Source organism: Metarhizium acridum (assembly GCF_019434415.1).
Source record: "Metarhizium acridum strain ARSEF 324 chromosome Unknown scaffold_1, whole genome shotgun sequence".
In the NCBI taxonomy this organism is placed as follows: domain Eukaryota; kingdom Fungi; phylum Ascomycota; class Sordariomycetes; order Hypocreales; family Clavicipitaceae; genus Metarhizium; species Metarhizium acridum.
In genome coordinates this window covers 3,490,500-3,503,859 of record NW_027094015.1, presented here as the reverse complement: position 1 = coordinate 3,503,859, position 13,360 = coordinate 3,490,500, and the positions used below count along the sequence as shown (strand labels likewise).

The window sequence follows — 13,360 nt, the reverse complement described above, 5'->3', positions numbered from 1 at the left end:
TCTCTGTGTTGCATGGAAACAAGCAATAAACAACGATGGACTGGGAATGTAGCTTGACCTACTACCTAGGTAGTGAGACAGTGGATGCCAAAGATAGACTACGTCTGGTGGTGGCAAGTTGACAGGTTCTAGGTTCTGAGTGAGACATGCAATACTAGATCCGGCGAAATGCTCAATTGCCAGTACCGCAAGTTCAATTTGTACGTTAAATGTGAGTAGTATTCTGATTCCATTTACGCACTAAATGAGATAAGTAGGTGTATAGAGACAGAAAATATTTGACTATAACGACACATGTCAAGTCGCGATAACAAGTAGGCGAACAATGGACGAATGCCTAGCCATGAAGGCCAAAGAAAGCTATGTTCTGCATGTGATTTTTGCTAGAAGATAGTAAGTTTGGTATTCTGTGAAGAGCTGTATATCTGCATTTGAAAGAGCGAATTTATGATATCGCAAGAATGGAAGATTTCGGCTAGACCGGACGGGTCGAACCAATGACACGGAGAATGGAGAAACAAAAATACTTCCTGCATGAATCTTCTGCCGCAATAAAGCTATCAGCGGCCCAATACTCTGGAATACAGTGTTGTTCTTGAGAGTAAATAGTATCTCGATGTAGCAAGATATAGACCGCTGAGTGAGCTCATACCGTCGAAAGAGGGAGATAACTGGGTCTAAACATGGCCAGCCTGATTTATACTGTAGTTTGAAAATCTCGAAAAGCGCTGCATTAAGCTCTAAAGTCTATGATATTGACAAGTACAGCAGCAGTGTTATGCAGCAAAAATCTTCATACTAGGAGATGGTCGATATAGTCATCCAATTCAATGACTCGGAATCGTCCGCTCCATTGTTCAACCCAATTTGGTCTGTTCCAATGGGACGATAGGCTGGCCCTCCACGACACCACCTCCACATTCCATCCCATTCTCAGGGCTCTTTCAGCATAGGCAAAGAATCCGTCTGAATACTTTGCTGGTCGTGCATCACCTGTTGCTATCACAAGTGTGCCCTGATCCTTGAAGAATTCCATGACTGATTCTGCGATACGGGTTTGTAGTGTCTCGTCCACCAACTCCTCTACATAACGACCGCCGTTGCGAGAGAAGACCAATTCGTCTGAAGAAGACGCTTCTCCAGCTTTAAAATCATCATTTGCCCCTCTCTTAGGTTCATTTGCTCGTTTTCTCTCTCTAAGATCGACACGATAGCCCAAGTCTCGGAGTTCCTGAACAAATCGAGGCTCGTGGCGATGAGGCAGAACAGAGCAGCCTGCGTTGAGAGTTATAATCTTCCGATCACGAACAAGAATTTCTGTGAGAAACTGTAAATTCAGTTGAGGTAGCGGCACAAAACGAGCATGCCCCTCAATTGAGAACTTGCCCTTTAAAGCACTGTGAAAGCTTATGTTGATGTTTGACATATCTAAGAAGATGTGTACTCCGTTCCTGGCTGTTTGGTCATCTTGCATTGCCAATGTGGTATCTACGGCTCGGAGTGGAACTAGCTTCAATGACAATGATTCATGCTGCTGGTCCAAGGTAGACTTTACGCCTAGGATAGAGGTGACTGGCCCTTCTTTGTCGAATTTATACGACAATATCCTGGCGATGTTGGCCGTTCTATTACATGTCTTGGCAGTTGACAGAATTGAACACCGGGGATTGCTGTATCCCGGACAAAGAATGCCAGGGTTGCGATCTGGTTCTCTTCTTGGATTGTGGAAAGTCGCTGAAAGAAGCCCAAGTTGAGCCTTGGCATTACGCTCGAGGCCGGATGCTAGGCAGCTATCATTTGAAAGAGAACTATCTGTCGCCTGGGCGACACAAACCAAGTGATGAAACGGAGTTCGCTCAGTATCCTGCGGATGGTGATATTCATTACAGGAGAAAGAACAGGAGGGGCGACTCCGAGGGTTCTGTGGCGCTATTGTGGCATCACACACTTTTTTACCATGACATTTCTGAGCGTTGTCGCCGATCGACCAGTTCGCAGGTGCTGTTTCAAATCCAACCGCACTGAGCTGCTGTCTAGTTTTCAAGGTATTATTACCAAGGACGGGATGTCGACCATGGAGGTGAATCTGCAATCTTTGAAAATCTCCTAGTTTCGCCACTTGGTCCGTAAATGGTTGTTGTGCCAAGTCATTAAAGTCGATGACTTCATTCACTTTTGCGTCGGTAGCTGCTGATGAATAAGAAGTAACCGTTCCCCGCTGATCTGTCACGGCCAACGGTCGAGTCTCGTACAGCTTTTGGAAGTTGCCTAGCTTTGGTGGCAAGCCCTGTGGCTTGTTCCCATAGTCCTCACTGTCTTGTCCGGGTGTTTTTGGGGGAACGTGATAGTTATTTTTGACAGAAAAGCTGCTTTGCGGGTTGCTCATCACGCTCCTTGGAAACCTGTGTATCGCTTGGATTGTCGGTGTGAAGAAAACGGGCCAATGGAACCCGCTTTGGCAGACGGTCGTAGTCAGTTGGATGTTCGAAGTTGTAGCGAAGATATCTGCCTTAGTCTTATGAGATCAATCTTTTCTGAATGATAGCGCAGTGAATCACTGGAAGCTGTGATAGAGCTGCTATTGTGGAGATGAACTCGTCATGAAGGAAAGAATGCATCTCGAAGAGTGAAACATGGACCGGGGCGAGTGAGTGCCGTGCCGAAGACGTTCGCTGGAAGTAGACGGTGAACACAGTTCGATAAGGAGTTGGCCACCTCGAAAAGAAGTAGTTATACCCTAGGCCGTTAGGGGGTGTATATGAAGCCAACGCGCGAAGCAAGTTGTAGGCGCCGTGTTGTGTCTATATAGGAAGACAAGTACGGAACTTCAACGGCTAGATACCTGTAAGAGGTAGGCACTTCAGTAGGTACGTTGTGACTCTGGCCGCATCTCCTTGGCTTGAAGAAGTTCTCAGGGGCCCGTGGCAGTCCTGACGTCGTCGACTCCGACGACGACGTCGAGTTCCTAATCGAAGCTAACCAGATGTTCCATCAGAGACCCATTTTTGGCTGACATAAGCGAAGCACCGACCAGGTGGCAACATTAAACCTTAAGCCTCTAGGGGCTTTTGTCACTATTGTCAACGTACGTCGCTCCACCCCAACGGCATAGATAGTGGCGCCTAGACGTAAAGAACATGTTTGAATCACGGCGTAGATTTGCAGCTCTATCATCGTACAGTATTAGACACTGCTCCTTCAATTTCCATTACATAGGTATTCTAGTATACTTCAACCACGACGCCAATAATACATCTCCCCCGCCCCTAATTGTACACTGTTTTTAGGCGGCCTTAGCCATGGTGTTGAGGGCACTTCCATTCTTGAACCATTCGATCTGAGCCTCGTTGAATGTGTGCTGTAGGGGAACCTCGAAAGACTTGCCATCTTTGGGGTGGACCACCATGGTAATAGGCTGGCCAACGGCGAGCTGTGTGCAGAGAATATCAACCTGTCCAACAAGTCAGTATGGTACAACTCATTCACAAAGAGGTTTCCGGAGAGCAAGGAACGAGGCGAAATAAATCGTCAACGGCAGGGTGGGGAAGATTTGCAAGTACCTTGTCATCAGGCTTGATCTTGTCGTAATCAGCTGGGTCAGCAAAAGTAAGAGGAAGCATTCCTTGCTTCTTTAGGTTTGTTTCGTGAATACGAGCAAAGCTGCGGGTAATGATGGCAAGACCACCAAGGTGGCGAGGCTCCAGAGCGGCATGCTCACGAGAACTACCCTCGCCGTAGTTCCAGTCACCAATGACCACCCATTTGATGCCCTTCTTTTTGTAGTCGCGTGCGACGGCGGGGACCGCGTCCCACTCACCCGTTGTAAAGTTCTTGATCTTGTTCGCTTCACCATTAGCCTCATTGATGGCGCCAATGAGCATGTTGTTGGAGATGTTGTCCAGGTGGCCACGGTATTTCAACCAAGGGCCCGCCATGGAGATGTGGTCAGTAGTAGTTTTCCCCTTCGCCTTGATCAAGATCGGGATGTCTTTGGCGTCCTTTCCGTCCCAAGCCTCGAAGGGTTGGAGGACCTGCAAACGATCGGAGCTTGGCGAAACTTGCACGGTAACACCCACGCGATCTTTGGGAGGTGCCTGGTATGTGTCATTTCCAGGGTCGTAACCACGGACGGGCAACCCGTCTCCAGTGGGAGGTTTCAGGAGAAACTCGTTGCCGTCCTTGTCCTTGAGTTTATCAGTGAGAGGATTGAAGTGCAGGCTGCCGGCAATGGTGAGAGCGACTACAAGATCAGGAGAGGTAACAAAAGAATGAGTAGCAGGGTTCCCGTCATTTCTGCCAGTGAAATTTCTGTTGTACGAAGACACAATGGAATTGGCTTCGCCCTTCTTCACGTCCCGACGGTCCCACTGACCGATACAGGGACCACAGGCATTTGCCAAAACCATGCCGCCAAATTCCTCAAAGGTCTTGAGCTGTCCATCTCGCTCAATAGTGGCACGAATCTGTTCAGATCCTGGAGTTACAGTAAAGGCGGCCTTGGCTTTCAAGCCGTGGTCCAACGCATCTCGCGCAATAGACGCCGCGCGGGACATATCTTCGTATGATGAATTGGTGCAGGAGCCAATCAAGCCGACCTTGAGCTCTTCTGGCCAGCCATTGTCCTTCACAGCTTGGCTGAATTTTGAGATCGGGGTGCCCAAATCAGGAGTAAAAGGACCGTTAATGTGAGGCTCGAGTTCTGACAAATTGAGTTCAATGAGTTGATCGTATTCAGCGCCTTCATCAGCACGCAGCTCTGATGCATAACCACGCGCAAAGTCGCCGATGTCTTTGCGTTTGGTAGCTGCGAGGTAGTCGTACATTCGGTCGTTGAATGGGAAAACGGACGTAGTAGCTCCAATTTCAGCTAATTCCTCATTAGTGCACAGTCGCCAGATAACTAGGGTGATAATCGAAAACAAACCTCCCATGTTCGCGCACGAAGCCATGCCGGTACAGCTGATAGTGTCTACGCCAGGTCCTGAAAGTGACATTAATGTGTTAGTTGCAAGAATTCTGTGCTATCTAAAAATGAAACTTGAAGTGAAAGGGGGTCGGAGAGAGAGAAGTATCATGGGCGAACGCCTTGTTATAAACAGGGGCAGAAATAGCCGCGTGGGCCCAGGGGACTTTTCCTTCTCTCTCATCTCATACAGGACTGCTTACCATGATATTCGACAATGGCACCAGTGCCGCCTTTGACGGTCAAGATGTCGGCGACCTTGAGAATGATGTCTATGTTCACGCGTAGTCAGTACTCAGATATGCATGAGTAGCATGAAATAGAGTGGGGTTGCATTTAAAATAACATATGCAATGGTGCTATTCACTGACCTTTGGGAGCTGTCCAGCCAGATAGTTGGCCTGTAAGCTTGACACCAATAACCTTAGGAGCCTTCAATTCCCATGGCAGGTTGGCCATGACATCGACAGCATCAGCACCTCCGACGCCAATTGCTGCCATGCCGAGACCGCCACCGTTGGGAGTGTGGGAGTCAGTTCCAATAAGCAGTCCACCAGGGAAAGCATAGTTCTCGAGGATGATCTGGTGGATAATACCAGATCCAGGGCGCCAGAAACCGATATTGTATTTGGCGCAGGCAGAAGAAAGGAAGTCGTAAACTTCCTTGTTAATACTAATAGCACGGGCAAGATCCTTTTCGCCACCGACCTGTGCCTCAATCAAATGATCGCAGTGAACAGTGGTTGGATTCGCAACCTGTTCCATGCCAGCGGACATGAATTGCAAAATAGCCATCTGTGCGGTAGCATCCTGGCAGGCAACACGATCTGGTCGCAGCTTGAGGTAGGACTTGCCGCGCTCAATGTCTTGACCGTGAGGGTCGTCTAAGTGAGAGTACAAGATCTTCTCAGCATATGTGAGCGGTCGATTCAAGCGGCTGCGGACGACAGCCAGATTTTCGGACATTTTCTTGTAGTTGATAAAGGTGTTGTCTTCCCAGATGTTTTGGCGAACCTATATACACACAGGTTGCAAGTGTTAGTCGCAAGACAAACCATCCGGAGAAGCCATCTTTCGTACCTTCTTGTCAAGTGAAAAATCAGAGACCGTCGCCATGCGACGAAGACTGCTAGAAGCGCCATTCAGGACGCGGCCCCGGGCCAAGTTGCCCAGAACCTGTCTGGAGGCAAGCATGTTGAAGGTAATGGGCCAATTGAGGCAGAGGGGAGAGGGTCTGAGCTAGATGAAAGCGACTTGGCCGCTCTCCAAGGTCAGTCAAACTCGGAGGCCAGTACGTGGAGGAATGCAGAGGACGTGGAGGTGGTTTAAGAAAAAAGAGAAGTAAGAGAGAAGGTTGGCCACGAAGGTGGAGAGAGGTGTTTTTGGCCGGGAACAGGAACCAGGCTAGAGCCAGATGTTACCGAGCACAGGCGTGATGTGGAGCCGCAGGGTTAAAGGTGAAGGTTGCATGGGAGAGAACACAAAGCCACAAGCATAGAAGCGTTGGCTTGCGGATTCCACTGCGCGGCCAGGCCGGGTAGGGAACGTGGTGTTGCTACGGGGGTCGTCTGGTGCTGCAGCCAGTCACAAGCGTCGAGATAATAATCCACGACGTCTGCGTTCCGTCATGCGGTGCTGAGACCTCCACTGCCCCGAGGCCCCGCGCCACCCAGCGAACGAGAGGGCATGGAAAACAGGGCCAGGGCAAAAAATTAAGAAATTGCAAACACAACTGAGCCGTTTGGCTTCTGGGCATCGCTGTTGCTGACCAGGCAGCCTGGGGTTGGACTGGGGCAGTCGGCCAGCACATGTCAATGCTGGGGCATCCAGCTCCGTGCATGTCTGGTATCAACCGTAATTACTGACCTCATGGATGGCAAGGCATTGATAGCTTTGTGTATTGATGGCAATTACTTACCGTCGCCGTGCAAAGAATACCACGCTCGGTAGAGCTCGAGGCAGTTGACACCTATTCCCTGCATACATGGTATGTACTGCGTAATATTTCATCGCTAATGGAAATTGCGTGTTGTTCGTCGTGGGAGCTGGTCTCATTAGAGGCGCTTCCGATGCCCTTCTTCCGAGCACGCAACTCGGCTCCGGTCGGCTACTCTTTAAGCCGCAAGTGGTACTGCGGCTGCGGTCGCGGTGTGTCCCCTCGCAGAGGCTGGTCTGGTGTGGCATCGGCAGACCGCTGCTGCTTGTCCATTCATGAGTCGTTGGCAAATCGTGAGTTCCAGACCTCGGCATTGGCTGGATCCTTCGGTCACCGCACGAGGACACTCGTTTTTGCGAGCTACTCGGAGCTTTGGCCTCGGCGACCGATGCCCCGTTCTGTGAGGAATCCGATTATGACAAACTACCAAATTTGCTGTATTACCTGTTGGCAGCTAAGTGGCAAGAGTGGCTCGTCCACCTGCATAGTCGCCGACGGGTATTTCACTTCTAAGTTCTCCCAGAGAACGGCGCATGTGAAGCCACTCGTAGAATACGCAGACACACACATAGTAGTTACCAAGGTAAATATACCTACCTGGGTACCTAGGTAGGTAGCACGGAAGGTGTCTAGGGTAGCCACCTAAAGGCAGCGAAGGCTCCAACGATGTATCTTCCAAGGAATAGGGCCAATGAGCCGTCTCAATTAATCGGTACTTTAATTATCACTTTGATCCTACCCAAAAAGAAGCATCAATAATTCGATCACAGGGTTCTGCCGGGGGGTTCCAGGGCCTTGTGGAGAGAGATACCCACTGGAGCCTTCGCTGCCTCGAGGGGATATATAAATGCCTACTAGTCGGCTAGTGTGTCTGACGCATCGCGGTGTCTTGGGTGGCTTAGTTACGGTTCCCTGGCCTAGGTACGGCCAAAATACAGTGTTACTAGATGCCCTCTATCTAGCCCCCCTTTTTTTTAATTTGTTTTGAACAATATGCATAGTTAACTTATTAGATTTAATATTCATCATTTAATAAAGAATACAAAAATACAAAAAAATACACTTGTTAAAGCTCTGCCTATATCGGCCTCTAATGGACTTTGCTCCGCATACGGCACTGTACAGTGTTGCTCTCTACTTAACATCTTGCGTTGTAGCATTCTTGGTACTACGTACAGCCTGTGGCAGGACAAATTTTATCGTCGATAAGTATGGGTTAATATACCATCCTATTATAAATACAGCGGGATATCTAGGCACTTTCGTCTAGTAACATACATGTTGACTTCTCACTTCTTACTATGCGTTCGCCAAGTTGCTTGAGCTGCAATAGGAAGGACATGTTTTCCGATGGCATCCATACCCACGGGTATGTAGCTCCTCACGAAACTTTAATATTCTACACTCAAAAAATGATTAAGCTATCTCTTGATACATCCTGTCTTAGCTCATGCATTTCCTCCATTTATATTTGCAACTGCCGGGAGGCCACAAGGCATGAATCCAATGTCATCGGCTTATGATGGTTTACAACATACACACGCATGTAAACTAAAGAAACGCTTTGCAGCTTTTATTTGGGGCATTGTCAATTCGTTCCATCCCTTACCATCCACTCTTGACGAAAACCTCAGGATCCACGAGGTCGACTTTCTTATCTTTTAGATTGGACCGTGGACCGACACACTATCTAGCAAGCTTCCGAGGAATACCCGAATGCACTCTCACTGGTCTGCCTCTTTTCACAAATTTGATCGATCCACATCTGTGCCTTGAACTGCATCTCTCTCAACTGGTTGTTTTTTCCACTTATGCTGGTTTGGATTGCGTACTACATATAGTGGCAACTACATTATTGATACACACACAGAGGGCCAAATTCCACTATACTTGACTTATCATTTCAACCGATATCTGCGCCACGTCTACTCTCGAATCGCATATACATAATGGGCGTCGGAAACAAACGCACAATCACGAAGACGAGGAGGAAAACCAGGTATGATACGCTGGCGATTTGATCCATGGCTTAGGTCCCGGCTAACGGCAATGAAGAGATGTGGATCAAATCAAGGCAGACCTGATATCATCAAGACATCTGGCGCAGTTCAAAGACACCAAAGCGGCTGAGGACCTTCCTGGCCTCGGCAGGCACTATTGTATTGAATGCGCCAAGTGGTTTGACCGAGAGAGTACCCTAAATTCTCACAGGCGCGGCAAACCGCACAAGCGCAGGTACGTGACCTGCATACTTTGTTTCACATGCGTTACCCGATGAACTAAGTGTTCTTCCATAGAGTCAAACAGCTCGGCGAAGAGCCCAGTCCAGACCCCCAAAGAATGCCTGGGGCCGATGCAGAGCCGCAAATCGATAATCGACATGACAACGTTGAAGAGGATGCCTCTGGAGATATGGAAATGGCCACATAAAGCCGCAGGCTATGCCATTCGAATCGATTATTCGCCGAAAATGCCCTTTCCATGTCTCTCTGCCGTCGTCTGTTCTTGAATATGGAAGTGAATATCCTCACAAGAGGTGCTAGGCACGCTTAGGCTCTGGCCCACATGATTGTGCATCAAACTATTTTATGCCGCGACTCCCACCCCGTCCTCTTGCTAGGCCACTTGATCGAGCCCTATCTCGAATATTTGCCCTCCCTCTCGTGTTTGTACCACGTGGGAAAGGCAGACGGGATTGACGAGTTTCGACGGCTCCGGGCTTAGCATGTTTCTTCGTTGTAGTGGGTGGATTATCCACAAAAGAGGTGTCCGTAGTCCTGATGAGGAAGCTCAGCACCGACAAACATACGACAGGAGAATGTTGTAAGAAAAGCGGTTCGGGCATACGTACATAAAGGTGGCTTCAACATCAGTCTCTAGGCGGGTGGTCCCCTCAGCCGAAGTTTCTTCATGGCGATTTCGTGCAAATGATTCCGCAATGGGTCCCTGATTCATAGATACCAAGTTAGAAAACAATGCAGACTTTTGCAAAGCAAGTTCCATGTTGCAGAATCGAAATTATACCTCTGGAAAGTCGACACAAAACGCATTCATGTTGAGCCCATATAGAAAACTAGCAAACGACTCGCTGAAGCGGGCAAGACTTTCGTGCATAAGTTGAAAATGCATCATGTTGGCCTCAAGATCAGCCATAGCGTCTGAAAGCTCTGCGAAAGCAGGCTCAAAGGCATTCAGCGGAAACTCCGCACCACCGCCACGGACATTGCGGGCAGAGTCTCGGAAGGATGATCGTGAGGATGGTCGAAGGGGTGTTGTGGGCCTTGAACTACGCGCTCGGGAATTTGAACGTTTCCGGCTTATGGCAGTGCCGCCATTTGCTTCATCGACGCCGTCTGACATGCCCACGCCTAAATAGAGCGACGTGTTTTGATCAATTAGGCGTTCCAACGAGGTGTAAATCTGGCGCAAATGTGATCCAGAAAGTTCACCCATCCAAGGATACGCGAACCGCCAATCGCGCCTCTACGAGAGACTCCAGGTCCAAAGCAGAGCATGGCACGTGCGATGAGTGAGTGGCACGTCCCCGGCCAGCCAGCCAAAGCCTTCCATTACCACACTCCTCAGTGGGGCCGTGATATCCGCAGGCATCACAATGCGACCACTGGACCGGAGGGCGGACGCAGAGGACCGGAATAAGTGAAGTGTAAAAAACGGAACAATTCTAATGATCTCATGTTCTTTCGCGCATTCCTATTCTTTGCCACTCCCGAGACAGCGCTGTGCCTAGCCAATAAAGAAAGTCCACGATTGGCCTATGACCTGGACATGGCTACCGGTTGGAGTGTCGGGGGGCAAGTACAAAAATAGGCGCGTGGCAGGCACAAAGTCACTTGCTTGCCTCTACCCGCAGACGAGACTACGCTAATGCGATTTATTACTAACACCAGTTACTCTTGCCTTTCCTACTCTTGCCTGTCAATTGCTGTCAGCTGCAGTCTCCAGTTATTTCCCCACAGGAAGATCGTCACGGAGGGCTTGCTAGACAATTAGTCCGACCGGGTACGGGTCGCCGTGTATCCGACAAACTGACCGAAAATACTGGACATCCCGCCGAACAAGTCCGCTTGACGCCCGTCTCCCGACTTCCAGCGTAACCTGTCTTGTTTTGGAATGTCTGCCAGTGCCATTCCTAAGGTCCTTGTATACTAGTACTGATCATTTGGCTCTCCATTGCCGCATTCCTGACGCTAGCCCTCCACCACCCCAACTACCTAGGCACAGAAAATACCCGCCTTAGCTTGTTGTGGAAAGAGAAGATCTATGAGGGTGCGTATGCCCACGCGTCCCGGTACAACTGGCACTCGACCAACGGGGATACTTCCCTCATTATATACATTGCATAGGAGTACCATACACGGGAGCGGACAGAATCGACAGCCTCTTTCGGTTATCAAACCACGATCCTCTACACCGTCGGCTACGCAACGCCGTACTCTATCAAACGCTTCTCCTCAGTATATCAATACTTTGAGGCGAACAAGCCAGTGGTTGTCTCTCGTCAACCTTGCAGCGCTGAGAAGAAATCGTCTTGCTGGCGTACTCTTTTTGCGCAGCGCCTCTCATTCCGCTCGTGGATCCTCTCCTACCACCATCGCTCTTCAAAGCAGCGTCTATCACTCAACTGTTATATCAGCAGCCGCGGCAACCCTTGCTTTTGCGATAGCATATTTGCTAGTCACTGGAGAAGCTACCAGCTTAGATATACAACCCAGCACTGGCCATCTCCCTATCGACGACATGCCTCACGAGATTGCTCCTGGGCACCTGGGGAATTTGACAGCCGAACAGGAAGACAAGCTCCGTCAACTGTGGGAAGCTGTGTTCAAGGTATGCGGGGTTTCAGACAGCAGCGATGCGAACCCGGCATCAAAGAAAGATGAAAGCCCAGGCGCAGATGCCGAATCCACCAAGAAAAAGCGCGGCTTCAGTTTCTTCAGGAGTGCTCCCCAGTCGGCTCATGCGTCGTCCAATGGTAATAATGCTACTGATTCAGCAGATGACGACAAATATGGTTTGAACAAACAGTATCAGGAAATCTTGGCAAACCAGAAGCCGGAGGAGATAAGAGAAATAATGTGGGCAATGATGAAGCATGATCATCCCGACGCGCTGCTCCTACGTTTTCTGCGCGCCCGCAAGTGGGATGTGGAAAAAGCCCTCGTCATGTTGATATCGGCTATGAACTGGAGGCATACCAAAATGAAGGTCGATCAGGATATCATGAAGAATGGGGAAGCCGGCGCCGCCGCTGATGAGAAAACTGGAGATGAAAAGGCAAAGAAGCTGGGCCACGATTTTCTAAAACAAAGCCGGATGGGCAAAAGTTTCCTACATGGCACCGATAAAGAGGGTCGTCCGATTTGTGTGGTCAGAGTGCGCCTCCACAAAGCCGGTGATCAATCTCCTGAGAGCTTGGAAAGGTACACGGTATTTCTGATTGAGACTACTCGTCTGGTACTGAAACCTCCTATTGATACAGCGGCAAGTTGCAACCTTACTCTAGCTAATTACTCAACCGGCTAATAATAGAAACCAGAACATCATATTTGATATGACGGGATTCACTCTGGCCAACATGGACTACCACCCTGTCAAGTTCATGATCCAGTGTTTTGAAGCAAACTATCCCGAATCTCTAGGGGTCGTTCTCGTCCACAACGCACCGTGGTTGTTCCAAGGTCAGTTGATTTTCCAATACTTTTGGTTGAGTGGAGGCTTATATTGGACAGGCATCTGGAGGGTTATCCGTGGCTGGCTCGATCCCGTTGTAGCTGCCAAGGTTCACTTTACTAACTACAGAGCTGGGCTGGAGGAATTCATTAATCCAGGTCAGCTTATTAAGGACTTAGAAGGCGATGAGGATTGGACGTATGTATTTGAGGAGCCCACTGAGGGTGAAAATGATTTGATGAAAGATACTACAACCAGGGATCGACTGCTTAAGGAAAGGGAGGAGTTGTATGCTCAGTACGAGGCTGCTACTCGACGTTGGACGAAACACGCTACTGGCGAAGAAGCTGAAGCCGTAATAGCTGAGCGAGATGACATTGCCGCAAAGCTCAGGGACGGTTACTGGCAGCTTGACCCGTACGTAAGAGCCCGGTCTCTGTATGATCGGCTGGGAGTGATCCGTTCTGATGGCGACGTAAACTGGTACCGAAACGCTGACTCCAAGTCTGCTCCCTCCACCGAGATCAAATCTGGCACTGAGACTCCAACGAACACGGTCGGTTAATGGGTGTGATCTCGATGATTTTGTTTCGGCACCCGCTGGAACCAAGCTAGACCTAATAAAGGGCGCAGTTAGTTGTATAGTCGGAGTGGCAACTGACATAGTAAGCTCCTCGCGTTCTCTGAAGTACATCACTTTAGGTTATAGTTTATAAAGTAGATTATAATAGAATTCGGAACGACATTTATCAGTAAAACTATTGCACAGG

The 13,360-nt window shown here is 49.2% G+C and overlaps 5 protein-coding genes across 7 annotated transcripts; 2 read left to right on the top strand and 3 right to left on the bottom strand.

Moving 5' to 3' along the window:
* Positions 1-653: 653 nt before the first annotated feature.
* Positions 654-2,928, bottom strand: J3458_001049 (uncharacterized protein). The gene has a single exon (XM_066116501.1). It carries the CDS (start codon positions 2,384-2,386, stop codon positions 794-796), a length of 1,593 nt encoding a protein of 530 aa, XP_065978383.1. The 5' UTR covers positions 2,387-2,928; the 3' UTR covers positions 654-793.
* Positions 2,929-3,101: 173 nt separating this feature from the next.
* On the bottom strand, positions 3,102-6,520 carry ACO1_1 (Aconitate hydratase mitochondrial). 3 transcript variants are annotated; one of them, XM_066116499.1, is made up of 6 exons: positions 6,044-6,520; positions 5,335-5,977; positions 5,167-5,235; positions 4,925-4,981; positions 3,561-4,867; positions 3,102-3,451 (listed from the first exon to the last, which is right to left on the bottom strand). In XM_066116499.1, exons 1-6 carry the CDS (start codon positions 6,155-6,157, stop codon positions 3,284-3,286), a joined length of 2,358 nt encoding a protein of 785 aa, XP_065978381.1. In that variant the 5' UTR covers positions 6,158-6,520; the 3' UTR covers positions 3,102-3,283. The 3 variants fall into 3 exon arrangements, with proteins under 3 accessions (XP_065978381.1, XP_065978382.1, XP_007808021.1); XM_066116500.1 differs by having other exon boundaries at positions 5,335-6,520; XM_007809830.2 differs by having other exon boundaries at positions 3,561-4,981.
* Positions 6,521-8,241: 1,721 nt separating this feature from the next.
* On the top strand, positions 8,242-10,372 carry J3458_001047 (uncharacterized protein). Its single transcript, XM_066116498.1, has 2 exons — positions 8,242-8,898; positions 8,955-10,372. The coding sequence occupies exons 1-2, from the start codon at positions 8,849-8,851 to the stop codon at positions 9,175-9,177; spliced, it is 273 nt and encodes a 90-aa protein (XP_065978380.1). The 5' UTR covers positions 8,242-8,848; the 3' UTR covers positions 9,178-10,372.
* Positions 8,629-10,372, bottom strand: DAM1_1 (DASH complex subunit dam1). The gene is made up of 3 exons (XM_007809828.2): positions 9,924-10,372; positions 9,751-9,845; positions 8,629-9,676 (listed from the first exon to the last, which is right to left on the bottom strand). Exons 1-3 carry the CDS (start codon positions 10,350-10,352, stop codon positions 9,481-9,483), a joined length of 720 nt encoding a protein of 239 aa, XP_007808019.2. The 5' UTR covers positions 10,353-10,372; the 3' UTR covers positions 8,629-9,480.
* Positions 10,373-10,612: 240 nt separating this feature from the next.
* On the top strand, positions 10,613-13,344 carry CSR1_1 (phosphatidylinositol transfer protein csr1). Its single transcript, XM_066116497.1, has 3 exons — positions 10,613-12,401; positions 12,457-12,598; positions 12,650-13,344. The coding sequence occupies exons 1-3, from the start codon at positions 11,181-11,183 to the stop codon at positions 13,153-13,155; spliced, it is 1,869 nt and encodes a 622-aa protein (XP_065978379.1). The 5' UTR covers positions 10,613-11,180; the 3' UTR covers positions 13,156-13,344.
* Positions 13,345-13,360: the final 16 nt, after the last annotated feature.